The sequence below is a fragment of the Saccopteryx bilineata genome, chromosome 4 (genome assembly GCF_036850765.1).
Source record: "Saccopteryx bilineata isolate mSacBil1 chromosome 4, mSacBil1_pri_phased_curated, whole genome shotgun sequence".
NCBI classification, from domain to species: Eukaryota; Metazoa; Chordata; class Mammalia; order Chiroptera; family Emballonuridae; genus Saccopteryx; species Saccopteryx bilineata.
This window is the reverse complement of record NC_089493.1, coordinates 217,922,500-217,938,389: the sequence shown is the minus strand read 5'-3', so window position 1 is coordinate 217,938,389 and position 15,890 is coordinate 217,922,500. Positions and strand designations below refer to the sequence as shown.

The following is a 15,890-nucleotide window of genomic DNA, read 5'->3' as shown; positions in this document are numbered from 1 at the left end:
ACTTGAGGCCTTAAGCCAAGAAGATTCAAAGAAAGAATCACTCTCTTCTTCCCATTCCCAATGCATGGCTTTAGTCCCAAAATGTACTCCAAGTCATATGTAAACTAGAATTATAAATCCCTGCTAATTTCTCTACACACAGAGTATCATCTCCAGAACCACAAGTCCAGATGGAAGGGGTAAAGAATTTCCTTTCTTGCCCAATAAACTAACCAGTAACCACAGTAAGTTAGTTCTCTGCGCTGAGCAGAACCCATGCTAGGTCCCACTAAAGCATTCATAATCAAGAAGTAAATATTGTGTTAAACACACATTTCAATTGTTTGCTTCGTTTGCCACCTGTACAATGCTAGATCATTTTCTATTCTTTTTGTTTTATTTCCTGTAGAAGTTATTCCTGTCTAAAGTCAATCAATGCTCAGTAGAAAAAAATGGGCTCATTTGTACTGGAATGAAGAAGGCTCATATTTTGATTTTAAACAATTATTAATCAGTACCTTGCAGCATCCTGATTCCAAAGGAGACACAGAGAGGTTTTGGGAACAATTCTAGGCTCAGCAGCATAAATCCTGTAGAGAACCTCATTGTTGTCAGTCAGAGGTTGTGAACTTTGCCCTTTCACACTCAAAGATAATACCTGTAATACAGAATGAAAAAAAAACCTCCAGAATGTTTAAAGATGTTTTCAAGTTAATGTCATGACTGAATGTCCCATTCTGAACTTTGCTTCCCTTCTCTAGTCAATTTAGTTACACTGATGGCCACTATTTATAGGTAGCTTCCTTCCAACTGCAGAGCATCTCCCTGGTTTTCCGTCACAAACACCTTCCCTCCACTTCAGTTTCAGAGCAGCTCCAATTGATAATACTCACTTGGACCATAATTGTTGGACTTCATTATTACTATTTTATTTATTTATTTTTATTATTATTAAGTGAGAGACAGGGAGGCAGAGAGATAAAATCCCGCATGTGCCCCAACAGGGATCCACCCGGAAAGCTCACTAGGGGTGATGGACTGCCCATCTGGGGCCATTCCTTCGTTGCTCAGCAACTGAGCTATTTTAGTGCCTGAGGCGAGGCCATAGTGCCATCCTCAGTACCCAGTGCCAACTTGCTCGAATGAGTCATGGCTGCAAGAGGGGGAGAGAAAGAGAGAGAGAAAGAAAGAAGGGGGAGGGGTGGAGAAGCAGACGGTCGCTTCTCCTGATCGGGAATTGAACAGAGGGCTGACACTCTACTACTGAGCCAACCAGCCAGGGCTGGACTTCATTATGATACCATACTAGTTAAAGCTTTTTCTCTTCCATGACTTTTATATATAGTTTACTCAATAAAACATGAAAGAAATATTTCCAGCTGTCTTTGAGGCAAAACATTTTATAAATAGTTCATAAAGAAGGAACATGGGTGAGCACTAGCTCACTCTGTGCAGCACTTCCCATTTGATCAAGCAAATGCATCCAGGGGAGTGTAGCTGCTCTGGAAAAGTCAGATTCTGGCCGTAATTCTTTGTAATGATAGATTACCTTATTTTTCAGGGCAGGAAGATTGCTTCCACTCAAAAACCACTGCTGGCTGCTGTACTCTGTAAACTGGACTAACTCACATGTACTTTTCTCAGACATGATTTCTGCATCCAGTACATTCAATAACCTTTCTGGAACTCGAATAGAATCGCCTTCTTTTCCTTCGAACTTGTGTCCATTGATTTGCTGAGGATACCAGTGAAGAGCCAGTATTGACAAGTATGGGCAACTGCTGAGGATGATTTTGCTTCTACAACAGAAAAGCAAAGGCTCTGTTAAAATGGCATGCATTTTATATATACAGTGTGTCCGTAAAGTCATGGCGCACTTTTGACCGGTCACAGGAAAGCAACAAAAGATGATAGAAATGTGAAATCTGCACCAAATAAAAGGAAAACTCTCCCAGTTTCATACCTATTCAGTGCAATTCCATGTGGGCTCATGCACAGATTTTTTAGGGCTCCTTAGGTAGCTATCCCGTATAGCCTCTACAGACTCGTCACTGACTGATGGCCTACCAGAACGGGGTTTCCCCATCAAACTGCCGATTTCCTTCAACTGCTTATCCCACCGAGTAATGTTATTCCTATGTGGTGGTGCTTCATTATAAACGCGCCGATATTCATGTTGCACTTTGGTCACGGATTCGAATTTAGCGAGCCTGTGCTCATCAAAATTGCTTCCAAACCTACAGTGTGTTAAAATCAGTTGAAAGCTTGTTTAAAAATAAAGATTTCTAGATAACAACCCAGACTGACTAAATCAGAACCCTTGCCTGGGAAGGGAACTAGGGGTTCTAGGAATCTGTACCATCCACATCTCCATTGGCATGGCCGTGGGCTGCTCCGCTATATACACGGTGTTACATCATCATCTGTGCATGCGCACATGCTGCCACATCATCCTACAGAAACTGGGAGGCTTTTCCTTTTATTTGGTGCAGATTTCACATTTCTATCGTCTTTTGTTGCTTTCCTGTGACCAGTCAAAAGTGCACCATGACTGTACAGACACACTGTATTTTTGTATTTGTTCTATGTATCCACTTAGATTTGTTAAAATGCATTACACTGGGCTCTGTTCTCTATGTACAATCATGACACTCCCAACCCAGAAGCAGTAGAGAGAATGTGTTTTCAGTTCTTTTATGGTCACCATGATTTCTTCAGAGAACTTTCTCCATCCCCTTGCCTGATCCCGTGTAACCTAAAAAAATGGGTTTTTGAAAGCTGTTTCACGGCTATTAATCAGTGGCTATGAAATAGACTCTTCAGTGTGAGTCATATCAGCACTGGTGGCTGAAGAAAAGGCACAGCACTAAAGTGAAAGCTCTGCTTTATTTAAGAATATAGTAACATTACAGATCTATAGCCATGTTTCCATCAAAGGTTCGCTCACCCCTTTCTAACCCTTCAGAGAACTGCTAATTGGCCAGTGACTGCTAGGAGAAACAGCCCTGAACAGCGGGCTTTATCCACTTAACAATTCTGTTCTGAACATCCCCTAGGCATAAGACCTGTGCTCATCAAAATTGCTTCCAAACCTACAGTGTGTTAAAATCAGTTGAGAGCTTGTTTAAAAATAAAGATTTCTAGATAACAACCCAGACTGACTAAATCAGAACCCTTGCCTGGGAAGGGAACTAGGGGTTCTAGGAATCTGTATTTTTTTAACCAGTCCTCCAGCAATTCTGATGCATCTTGTCAGTGGACCCATCATGCTTGCAAACAACAAAGAGATACAAAGATGAATCAGATCTGAAATCTGCCTGGAAATGTTTCAAGGATATTAGGATAAAAATTACACATTACATGGTAAAAAGTAATATAGGCCACAATACATAAAGATTACGTATAACTGAGAGTGACGTCACGGAAATGGCGCCGTGAGCAGCGCGTCCGACAGCTCTCCCCTAAATCACAACAAATTTATCAACTAGAAACAGAAAAATTTATCCTCAGAGCATTCCGGAGTTCCACACAAACTGATAGCGAAAGGACTGTTATCACTTGAATCTGAGAGACGAGGGTGTGGAGGAATCTACCACAGGGACGTTCTTTCAAACCGCAAGGAAGTGCGCCTGTGGTGAGTCAGCCCATATACTCGGGAACCGCGAGCCGAAGCAAGCGGCCGACGCGAGCTGCCACCGTGAGCCGCCACTGCGAGCGGCCACCACGAGCCGCCGCCGCGAGCCGCTGCGAGCAGCCGCGCGCGCGCCCGGTCCGGTTGAGCACCGCTGACGTTCCCAGCGGCCCGCACACTGCGAGTGGGGGTCGCCGGCCACCGGTGCCCTGAGCGCCCCATTCGCGTGCGTGCCTTGGGCATTCCACGCGCCCAGGGCGCCCTGCTGGCCCGCACACCCAGGGGGCTCCATTATCCTGCGCCTGGTGCGGTCCAGCCGCCAGCGGCGGGGCGAGCGGGAGAGGCTTGGGAGATTCTCTCCGTGGGCGGGGCACCTCACCCAGCCATTCAAGCTAACAATCAAGCGTTGGGGGAGGGGCGCGCGCAGGCAGCCTAAAATACCTTCGGAAGCACAGATGCGACCCAATCACTGAAATTAGCTTAACCCATAAAATCTGCGCACCCTCGGTTCTAATTGATAAGATCTCTCTCAGTTCAGCGATCCAAGACAAGAGGCGTGATATTTTTAGTGCCTCTCGCTAAAGGGGCGGGGGCAACTTCTGATTGATAGAGCCTCCATATTCAGGGATAAACGCTAACAAGAAGGACTTGGCAGATAATAAGGTCTATACTACACTAGTCGTAAGCAGAGACTAGTGCCTCTTCTTCCCTGCAAAAACAGGCTACAAAGTGTGGAAAGCCTGGGTTGAGAGGTCCAACTAAATGATAGGCGCTGAACAGTCACCTTGACAACAATTGACTCCCACCCCCGCCTGATTACACTGGAGGCCCAGACTGTCAGAGCCTTTCCCAAAGTCTTGCACTGAGTGGGGATAGAGTGGGGATTTCCCAGCTCTTTGAGCCTCTTACTCCCCAGGCAGAAGCAGTTGCAGCCTTATAGCTGGATCACCAGGCTGCTAATTCAGAAAGGGGGGACTAGGAGAGAGAATCCAGGAAAGCAAACTCTCTCATCGTTGGACCCTGCAAACGCCAACAAGCCTTTACTTCCAGCAAGACTAAAGCCAATTATATGACATTGCCATAGAATCCCATCAACTGCAAATCCCTACCTAAGAGTGACACAGGGGCAGAGCCTGGGGTACAGAGTCACCGACCAGGAAGAGGGAGAGAAAAGAAAAAGGAAGAAGTTAACCTCTCAAAATCAAGAAAAACCCACAGACTTTACAACTTGATCCACTAATTTTTTTGTTGTTGTTGTTGTTTGTTTCTTCTATCTTTTTGCCTTTATTTCCTCCACCTCGGTCCTTCTATTCTCTGCCCATCTTATGCTTCCCCTTTCTTGAACTACACTACCCATGAGTGTTGCATTTTATTTTTCTTCTTTATCCTCACCCTCCTTTAAGGTAATACTCCAAAACACTTAACTCTCACTCTCTCCTCTTTTGTTTTTGTTTTTTTTGTCTTGCTTTATTTTGTTTTTTTCTCTTCCTATTTTATTTCTTCCTTCGTTTTTCTCTTTTTCTTATTTTTTCCTTTCTATTCGTTTTTTCTTTTCTCATTTTACTTTCCTCCCATATAATCCTCAATCACGAACAAATTAGTTAATTTGGGACTCAAGGTTTTTTTTTGGCTTTATTTCTCTTTTTTGCTTTTGTTTTTATTTTTTTTTCTTGTTTGTTTATTTTTGTGGCATTTTGGGTCCTCCCAACCCAAGGTCTCCATTGTATTTAGTCTTCGCTCCACTTAATACAACAGATTTTTACTTATTATTTTTATTTTTTCTTCTTTATTATTCTTTTTTGGTCCTTTTTTCTGGTTCCCTCTTATCTCTCTCATTATATCTCTTAGTTGACCATCACTTACAAGCAAATCATCTTATGCTTGTCTAAGATTTTCTTCCTTTTTTTTTTTTTGCATTTAGTAGGTCCCTATTCCCTTTTTTTTGCCCCTTGAACTCTTCACCCCAAATCAGGCCCTCCATTATAGGCACGATATTTCCCTGAGGAGGGGAGAGGAGGGAAAGAGAAGAGAGAAAAAAAGGGGGAAATAATAAAGTATTACTGGTTTTTTTTTTGTGGGGTGTTTTACCTTTTTTTTTTTTTTTTTTTTTTACTTTTTACTCTTTATTAATTCTAATTAGTGCTATCAATAAGACCACCCTCAGATGCCAATAAGAAAGAGGAAATCGAATATTATGGATACAAAAGAAAGAGAGGTAACACAAATAGATGTGGAAAAATCTATGGAGAAAAGACTTAACATATTGGAAGCCTTGGAGCTAAATGACAGAGAATTTAAAATAGAAATCTTAAAAATACTCAAAGATATACAAGAAAACACAGAAAGGCAATATAGGGAGATCAGAAAACAACTCAATGAACACAAAGAATATATTACCAAGGAAATTGAAACTATAAAAACAAATCAAACAGAATGAAAAACTCAATTCATGAGCTGAAAAACGAGGTAACAAGCTTAGCTAACAGAACAGCCCAGATTGAAGATAGGATTAGTGAAATAGAAGACAAACAACTTGAGGCACAACAGAGAGAAGAAGAAAGAGACTCAAAAATAATAAAAAACGAGAAAGCCCTACAGGAATTGTCTGACTCCATCAGAAAGAATAACATAAGAATAATAGGTATATCAGAGGGAGAAGAGAAAGAAAATGGAATGGAGAATATACTCAAACAAATAATAGACGAGAACTTCCCAAGCCTGTGGAAGGAACTAAAGCCTCAAATTCAAGAAGCAAACAGAACACCAAGTTTTCTTAACCCCAACAAACCCACTCCAAGGCACATCATAATAAAGATGGCACAAACCAATGACAAAGAAAAAATTCTCAAGGCAGCCAGGGAAAAGAAGAGTACAACATATAAAGGAAGGCCTATTAGATTATCATCAGATTTCTCAGCAGAAACTCTACAAGCTAGAAGACAGTGGACCCCAATATTTAAAGCCCTGAAAGAGAGGAACTTTCAGCCAAGAATACTATACCCATCAAAGCTATCCTTCAAGTATGAAGGAGATATAAAAACATTCACAAATACAGAAAAGATGAGAGAATTTATCAACAGAAAGCCCCCACTCCAGGAAATACTAAAGGGGGTTTTCCAACCAGATTCAAAGAACAAAAGAAAACAACACCACAAGTAACAGCTCCACCAAGAACACAATAAAACCAAACTTAAACTGTGAAAACAAAGGAAAAAAAAGGGGGGAGAGGATGGAGTTAACAGTAGCAAAGGATGATGAAGTGCAGAAATACTTATAAGATAGGGTACTACAATGAATATGGTAGGTAGCCTTTTCATTACTTAATGGTAACCACCCTTAAAAAAACCACCACAAAAACACTTGACTTAAAAAAGGTAGCAACAGAGGAAAAGAAGTATGGAACACAAACAAACAAAAACAATGATAGAAAAACAAAAGAGAAGAATCAAACTAGATACAAAACTAACAGAAAGCAATTTATAAAATGGCAGTAGGGAACCCACAAGTGTCAATAATTACACTAAATGTAAATGGATTAAACTTACCAATAAAAAGACACAGAGTAGCAAAATGGACTATAGTCCAGCAGTTGCCAGCAGTAGGCAACTATATGCTGCCTACAAGAAACACATCTAAGCAACAAGGATAAAAACAAATTCAAAGTGAAAGGCTGGAAAACAATACTCCAAGCAAACAACACCCCAAAAAAAAGCAGGCGTAGCAATACTCATATCTAATAATGCTGACTACAAGACAGAAAAAGTACTCAGAGACAAAAATGGTCATTTCATAATGATTAAGGGGAAGTTGAATCAAGAAGACATAACAATCCTTAATATATATGCACCAAACCAAGGAGCACCAAAATATATAAGACAGCTACTTATTGACCTTAAAACAAAAACTAACAAAAATACAATCATACTTGGACACCTCAATACACCGCTGACGGCTCTAGATCGGTCATCCAAACAGAGAATCAATAAAGATATAGTGGCCTTAAACGAAATACTAGAACACCTGGATATGATAGACATCTACAGGACACTTCATCCCAAAGCGACAGAGTATACATTTTTCTCTAGTGTACATGGAACATTCTCAAGAATTGACCATATGTTGGGCCACAAAGACAATATCAGCAAATTTAGAAAAATTGAAATTGTACCAAGCATATTTTCTGATCATAAAGCCTTGAAACTAAAATTCAACTGCAAAAAAGAGGGGGAAAAACCCACAAAAATGTGGAAACTAAACAACATACTTCTAAAAAATGAATGGGTCAAAGAAGAAATAAGCACAGAAATCAAAAGATATATACAGACAAATGAAAATGACAATATGACATATCAGAATCTCTGGGATGCAGCAAAAGCAGTAATAAGAGGAAAGTTCATATCACTTCAGGCCTATATGAACAAACAAGAGAGAGCCGAAGTAAACCACTTAACTTCACACCTTAAGGAACTAGAAAAAGAAGAACAAAGACAACCCAAAACCAGCCGAAGAAAGGAGATAATAAAAATCAGAGCAGAAATAAATGAAATAGAGAACAGAAAAACTATAGAAAAAATCAATAAAACAAAGAGCTGGTTCTTTGAAAAGATCAACAAAATTGACAAACCCTTGGCAAGACTCACCAAGGAAAAAAGACACAGGACTCAAATAAATAAAATCCAAAATGAAAGAGGAGAGATCACCACAGACATCATAGATATACAAAGAATTATTGTAGAATACTATGAAACATTATATGCCACCAAATACAACAATCTAGAAGAAATGGATAAATTCCTAGAACAATACAATCTTCCTAGACTGAGTCATGAAGAAGCAGAAAGCCTAAACAGACCAATCAGCAGGGAGGAAATAGAAAAAACTATTAAAAATCTCCCCAAAAATAAAAGTCCAGGCCCAGACGGTTATACTAGTGAATTCTATCAAACATTCAAAGAAGACTTGGTTCCTATTCTACTCAAAGTCTTCCAAAAAATTGAAGAAGAAGCAATACTTCCAAACACATTTTATGAGGCCAACATAACCCTAATACCAAAACCTGGCAAGGATGGCACAAAGAAAGAAAACTACAGACCAATATCTCTAATGAATACAGGTGCCAAAATACTAAACAAAATACTGGAAAACCGAATACAACAACATATTAAAAAAATAATACATCATGATCAAGTGGGATTCATCCCAGAATCTCAAGGATGGTTCAACATACGCAAAACGGTTAACGTAGTACACCATATCAACAAAACAAAGAACAAAAACCACATGATCTTATCAATAGATGCAGAAAAGGCTTTTGATAAAATACAACACAATTTTATGTTTAAGACTCTCAACAAAATGGGTATAGAAGGAAAATATCTCAACATGATAAAGGCCATATATGATAAACCATCAGCCAACATCCTATTAAACGGCATAAAACTGAGGACTTTCTACCTTAAATCAGGAACAAGACAGGGTTGTCCACTCTCTCCACTCTTATTCAACGTGGTGCTAGAAGTTCTGGCCAGAGCAATCAGACAAGACAAAGAAATAAAAGGCATCCATATCGGAAAAGAAGAAGTAAAGCTATCACTTTTTGCTGATGATATGATCCTATACATCGAAAACCCGAAGGACTCCACAAAAAGATTATTAAAAACAATAAACCAATACAGTAAGGTCGCAGGATACAAAATTAATCCCCTTCACGATTGCAACAAAAAAAATAAAATACCTAGGAATAAACATAACAAAGAACGTAAAGGACCTATATAATGAAAATTACAAAACATTGTTAAGGGAAATCGAAAAAGATACAATGAGATGGAAAAATATTCCTTGTTCTTGGATAGGAAGAATAAATATAATCAAAATGGCCATATTACCCAAAGCAATATACAAATTTAATGCAATTCCCATCAAAATCCCTATGAGATTTTTTAAAGAAATGGAACAAAAAATCATCAGATTTATATGGAACTATAAAAAACCCCGAATAGCCAAAACAATCCTAAGGAAAAAGAATGAAGCTGGGGGCATTACAATACCTGACTTTAAACTATATTATAGGGCCACGATAATCAAAACAGCATGGTATTGGCACAAAAATAGACACTCAGACCAATGGAACAGAATAGAAAGCCCAGAAATAAAACCACATATATATGGTCAAATAATCTTTGATAAAGGGGCCAACAACACACAATGGAGAAAAGAAAGCCTCTTCAACAAATGGTGTTGGGAAAACTGGAAAGCCACATGCAAAAGAATGAAACGACTACAGCCTGTCCCCGTGTACTAAAATTAATTCAAAATGGATCAAAGACCTAAATATAAGACCTGAAACAATAAAGTACATAGAAGAAGACATAGGTACTAAAATCATGGACCTGGGTTTTAAAGAACATTTTATGAACTTGACTCCAATGGCAAGAGAAGTGAAGGCAAAGATAAATGAATGGGACTACATCAGAATTAAAAGTTTTTGCTCAGCAAGAGAAACTGATATCAAAATAAACAGACAGCCAACTATATGGGAACTGATATTTTCAAACGACAGCTCAGATAAGGGCCTAATATCCAAAATTTACAAAGAACTCATAAAACTCAACAACAAACAAACAAACAATCCAATAAAAAAATGGGAAGAGGACATGAACAGACACTTCTCCCAGGAAGAGATACAAATGGCCAACAGATATATGAAAAGATGCTCAGCTTCATTAGTTATTAGAGAAATGCAAATCAAAACTACAATGAGATACCACCTCACTCCTGTTAGATTAGCTATTATCAACAAGACGGGTAATAGCAAATGTTGGAGAGGCTGTGGAGAAAAAGGAACCCTCATTCACTGTTGGTGGGACTGTAAAGTAGTACAACCATTATGGAGGAAAGTATGGTGGTTCCTCAAAAAACTGAAAATAGAACTACCTTATGACCCAGCAATCCCTCTACTGGGTATATACCCCAAAACCTCAGAAACATTGATACGTGAAGACACATGTAGCCCCATGTTCATTGCAGCACTGTTCACAGTGGCCAAGACATGGAAACAACCAAAAAGCCCTTCAATAGAAGACTGGATAAAGAAGATGTGGCACATATACACTATGGAATACTACTCAGCCATAAGAAATGATGACATCAGATCATTTACAGCAAAATGGTGGGATCTTGCTAACATTATAAGGAGTGAAATAAGCAAATCAGAAAAAAACAAGAACTACATGATTCCATACATTGGTGGAACATAAAAATGAGACTAAGAGACATGGACAAGAGTGTGGTGGTTACCAAGGGTGGGTGGAGAGGGAGGACATGGGAGGGAGGGAGGGAGAGAGTTAGGGGGAGGGGCACAGAGAACTTGATAGAGGGTGACGGAGGACAGTCTGACTTTGGGCGAGGGGTTTGCAACATAAGTTGATGACAAAATAACCTAGACATGTTTTCTTTGAATATATGTACCCTGATTTATTAATGTCATCCCATTACCATTAATAAAAATTTATTAAAAAAAAAAAAAAAAAGATTACGTATAATTATAACATGGATTTAAATGACACCTTGTCAAGACTGCTAAGTGAGGAAATGAAGCAAAGACAATTTTAATGGAAGATCTGAGAAGGAAGGAATGGGTAAGAAGGTAAGGGCTACCCTTTACCTCTAGCTGTATGCCCTCTCAAAAAAGAAGCCCTGCCCCCCAGCTTTATCTACCATATTTGAATTGATGCCTTCAAATACCTATCTGTAATCCAGCCATTCGTCCAAGGACCTAGACCTCACGCACAAGATTCCCATGGAAGCACTCAGTCTGCAGAGGCCACACTCATCTCCTAATCTTCCCAGTCGGCGTCCCACATTTTCCCCACTGTCTCCCAGCTGAGAGTGCCCCGCCACTGCCTCCCAGGGAACAATGGCTGAGACCAGTGAGCCTCAGCCACATGGCTGCACATCTTCGTCCACACCACTAGAACCTCCTGAGAGTTAGCTCAGTCAGCACGTCCAGGGACTCTGCCCCTTTGTAAACTGAGGACATCACATACACAGTGACTACCTCAACCTTGACACAAGTGTGACAAATTCCTAGTCCCTCTCCCTTGCTGATGACTATACTCTCCCTGACTCTCCCCAGATATCCATGTCCTATTGCACTCATTTTGATCAGTCCAACAATCTGCTTGACACCCAGGTTGAAGTGTGTGTGTGGCGGGGGGGATATCATGTTGATTAGCATCACTACAAAGTCACAGTGACCAGCTTTAGGCAGCTCTTAATGCCAGTTGATATTCTTTTTATTTGGCCCAAGTGACTGTTTTAGGTTCCATCATTCTCCTCAATATCCCTGGTCAATTCCCAAACCCTTCACTCCCAGTACAGAGGGTCCTCGGGTTACAACAGCCTCGACATACGCCGTTTCCAGTTTGCAACACTCCCATAAAAACTTTTAAAACATTGAAACATGAATGTTTCGGCTTATGCGTTAGCATCCTACTTACAGACTACATAGGCAAACTAGTTTGGTTGTGCAAGGTGAAGGAATATGCAGGATTCTTTTCCTGTGATTTGGTGTGTTCTTATGTTCTAGATTATTGTTTTACATCTGTGTTAGAATAGGTAAGTAGAATAGGTAAGTGACTTAGGCTACTGTGTGTTTCGACTTGTACCAAAATTCAGGTTATGTCACTGTCGTAGGAACAGAACTGTGTTGTAACCTGAGGACCCCCTTGAATACTGCTTAAGATAATGTGTAAATAATCAGAATTGTCAACATCTTCGGTTTTCTGAGTAAAAAAAAACTAGTCTTGATCTCTATCTTATTTTCTATGTTCAATTTGTCACCTATTTGTTAATTCTACAATCTGATTATTTTCAAGGTTACCATACTATGTCGCTGCCTCAATTTCAGCCATCATCATCTTTTACCTGCATAATTACCTCAATTACAGTCTTCTTTATGTCCTGATAACCTCTCTTTAACTTTTACCACTGTCCTCAAATGGTAGATCTAACATCCTAGGTCTGATTCTTTCTCATACACAAACACACACACATACACAAACACACTGTGGCCCAATGCCATCTTACTTAAGGGAAGAAATTACCCTCCATTTCAGAGGATTTTAGAGACATTTAAATGGCACTGAGAGACTGAACTGCTCATCACTGGCCTCAGATGGACAATTAGGAACAGGGGAGGAATGGAGCCAGGGCCTCCTGTAAGGGCATGCAGAGCTGCTCAGATGCTTTGCTGTTGCTTCTCACTAAGAACACCACGTCCTCAGGACTCAACCATCAGGGTTAAAAGAATACAGTGTAAGGAGTGCTAGTTCTGTACTAAGTCACGCCCTGGCACTGACCTGGGAGGAAAACTGGGGCAGTTTGGAGGCATGGGGCTCCATCCTCCAAGTGGAAGATTGATTAAAAAGCAAGTGGTTTATAATCTCTTCTGCCACGTGGCATGGTGGCCAGCAGTGGAGTCAGTTATACCCAGAATTGGCCTCTAGGCCTGGGATTGAGCCCAGGACTCTCCATGAACTAATCATGTGACCATTGGCAAGCTGTGTAAGGTCCCTAGCCTCAGTTTTTACATCTGTAAAGAGGTATAATAGAAGTCCTAACCCTATCTTTGAACTACTTAAAACGATCTTTTGTAGAAATCAAATAATATATGTACAATTTTTAGTAAAGACTAGTTCGAACCATATAAAAATTGCAAAATATTATGCTCTGTATACCTAGATAAAAAGGAATTTCATACTGTTCAATCTAATACAATGTTATAACTAGAGCAGAGGTATAGTTAATAACAGTTATTGTTATTTTCTTTGATCTATCTTATAATACTTTTTTATCTGGATTCACTATCTCTTTGACCTTTATGTGTCTTACGATCTAAGAAGTAAAGAAAAAAGTTTTACATATCTAACCAATATTTCAATTAATATGTCAGTTCATAAAGGGCCCCACATAAATAAAAAGATGATTTAAATTATTATGCCAATTTTTTAAATTTTTTTTTATTTATTCATTTTTAGAGAGGAGAGAGAGAGGGAGAGAGAGACAGAGAGAGAGAAGGGGGGAGGAGCTGGAAGCATCAACTCCCATATGTGCCTTGACCAGGCAAGCCCAGGGTTTCGAACCGGCGACCTCAGCATTTCCAGGTCCACGCTTTATCCACTGTGCCACCACAGGTCAGGCGCATTATGCCAATTTTTTAAATGTAGTCTTGAAAATATTTCTGAATTTCAACATAATTTAATGAATACTGATCACAGCATTCTCAATAAATAAAAAAATAAACTTTATACAGATTATATAAACATTTTAAATCAGATATGTCCCATTAAATAATAGTCACTGCTTTTTAAATAACATATTACTTTATGAGAACTGGGGGGGAGGGGATCTCCATTTCCACTCAAATTCTATTATCAGACATTTTTATGTTAAAGCAAATAAATATTTTCAACCTTTGTACTATACTTACTCAATTTATCTTATAAATGTAATTTAAAACACCATGACATCTGAAGAATATTAACACACTGTTATTAAATTAATTATATAGTTAACAATAAACATAAGCCACATTTTACTTTTCCTTTCTTCTTGCTTACTTCATGCCATAAAACCCTAGCCATGAAACGAGTCTGAAGTTCAACAACATTCTGAAAGATGCCTCCAAACAGATGAAAGTAAACCAGAATGAAGAGCATTTCAGAACACATGTAAAGGTTGGAATCACCTTCCCTTATTTCAGAATGTATCTTCTTTTCACTATATAAATAAAAGTAAGCAGTAAGACTTTTATATTTATAAAAGACCCTTCAAAACAAGAGGAATATATTGTTGCCAGAACAAATTTATATTTCTTGATGTAATTGTTATCTTTCAAATAATTAATTCCCTTTGCCCACTAGGTATAATGCATTGACTGTGTAGTCTTTAGTTACATCAAGTGATGTCAATTTGCATGGAACATTACTTTGTACACTGAAGGAATACATATAAGGTACAACTAGTATATTAAAAGATACTTACTTTTCATCAGGAGAGCCACAGGTAACATCAGTCAACAGAGAAAAGGCAAAATTCTCAGTCACTTCAGTAAAGTGACTAAATCCTCTAGTGTCCTTGCGCTTCGGGTTAACAAGAGCACAAAGAATTTCATAAAAAAGATTTCGGTTTTCAATACTGAATGCTTGACTTTTTCCTTCAACCGTTATCTGAAAAAAAGAAGTATAAAAATATATCTTCAAAAATAAAACTTTTTAAATGATATGTATCATATAACAAAATGTGTTTTTATTAACAAAATAAGAATGAACCTCTGAAGAATTTAAAAGAAATCAGTAACAAAATATTTCAAATACATCTATTTATACTTTAAAATGCATAAATGATCAATTATAAACAAAAGGCAGGAGTGACGTCAGAGAAATGGTGCCATGAGGAGTGCGACCGACAAATCACCCCAAAATTTCAACAAGTTCATCAACCAGAGACAGAAAAATCTATCCTTGGAGCATCTTGGAGTCCCACATACTAAAAACGAAGTGCTATCAACAAGACCACCCTCAGATGCCATTAAAAAAAAGGAAATCAAATATCATGGATTCAAAAGCTAGAGAAGTAGCACAGATAGATGTGGAAAAAATCTATGGAGAAAAAAATTAATATACCGGAAACCTTGGAACTAAATGACAAAGAATTTAAAATAGAAATCCTAAAAATACTCAGAGATATACAAGAAAACATAGAAAGGCAATTTAGGGAGCTCAGAAAACAACTCAATGAACACAAAGAATATATTACCAAGGAAACTGAAACTATAAAAACAAATCAAACAGAGATGAAAAAGTCAATTCATGAACTGAAAAATGAGGTAACAAGCTTAGCTAATAGAACAGGCCAAATAGAAGGCAGGATTAGTGACATGGAAGATTAGCAACTTCAGCACAACAGAGAGGAGAGAGAGACTCAAAAATTTAAAAAAAGAGAGAGAAAGCCCTCCAGGAATTGTCTGACTCCATTAAAAAGAATAACATAAGAATAATAGGAATATCAGAGGGAGAAGAGAGAGAAAATGGAATGGAGAATATATTCAAACAAATAATAGACGAGAACTTCCCAAGCCTGTGGAAAGAAATAAAGCCTCAAATTCAAGAAGCAAACAGAACACCGAGTTTTCTTAACCACAACAAACCTACTCCAAGGCACATCATAATGAAATTGGCACAAACCAACTACAAAGAAAAAATTCTCAAGGCAGCCAGGG

General features: G+C 38.7%; 1 protein-coding gene across 1 annotated transcript in view; it reads right to left on the bottom strand.

The window, feature by feature from the left end:
• The window catches only part of ADGRV1 (adhesion G protein-coupled receptor V1), a 729,252-nt gene that overhangs the window by 412,655 nt on the left and 300,707 nt on the right, over nt 1-15,890 (bottom strand). The window contains exons 79-81 of the mRNA XM_066273806.1: nt 14,654-14,838; nt 1,529-1,778; nt 498-637 (exon numbers count right to left, since the gene is read on the bottom strand). Of these exons, the coding sequence (XP_066129903.1) occupies nt 498-637; nt 1,529-1,778; nt 14,654-14,838 (575 nt within the window). The remainder of the gene's footprint in view (nt 1-497; nt 638-1,528; nt 1,779-14,653; nt 14,839-15,890) is intronic.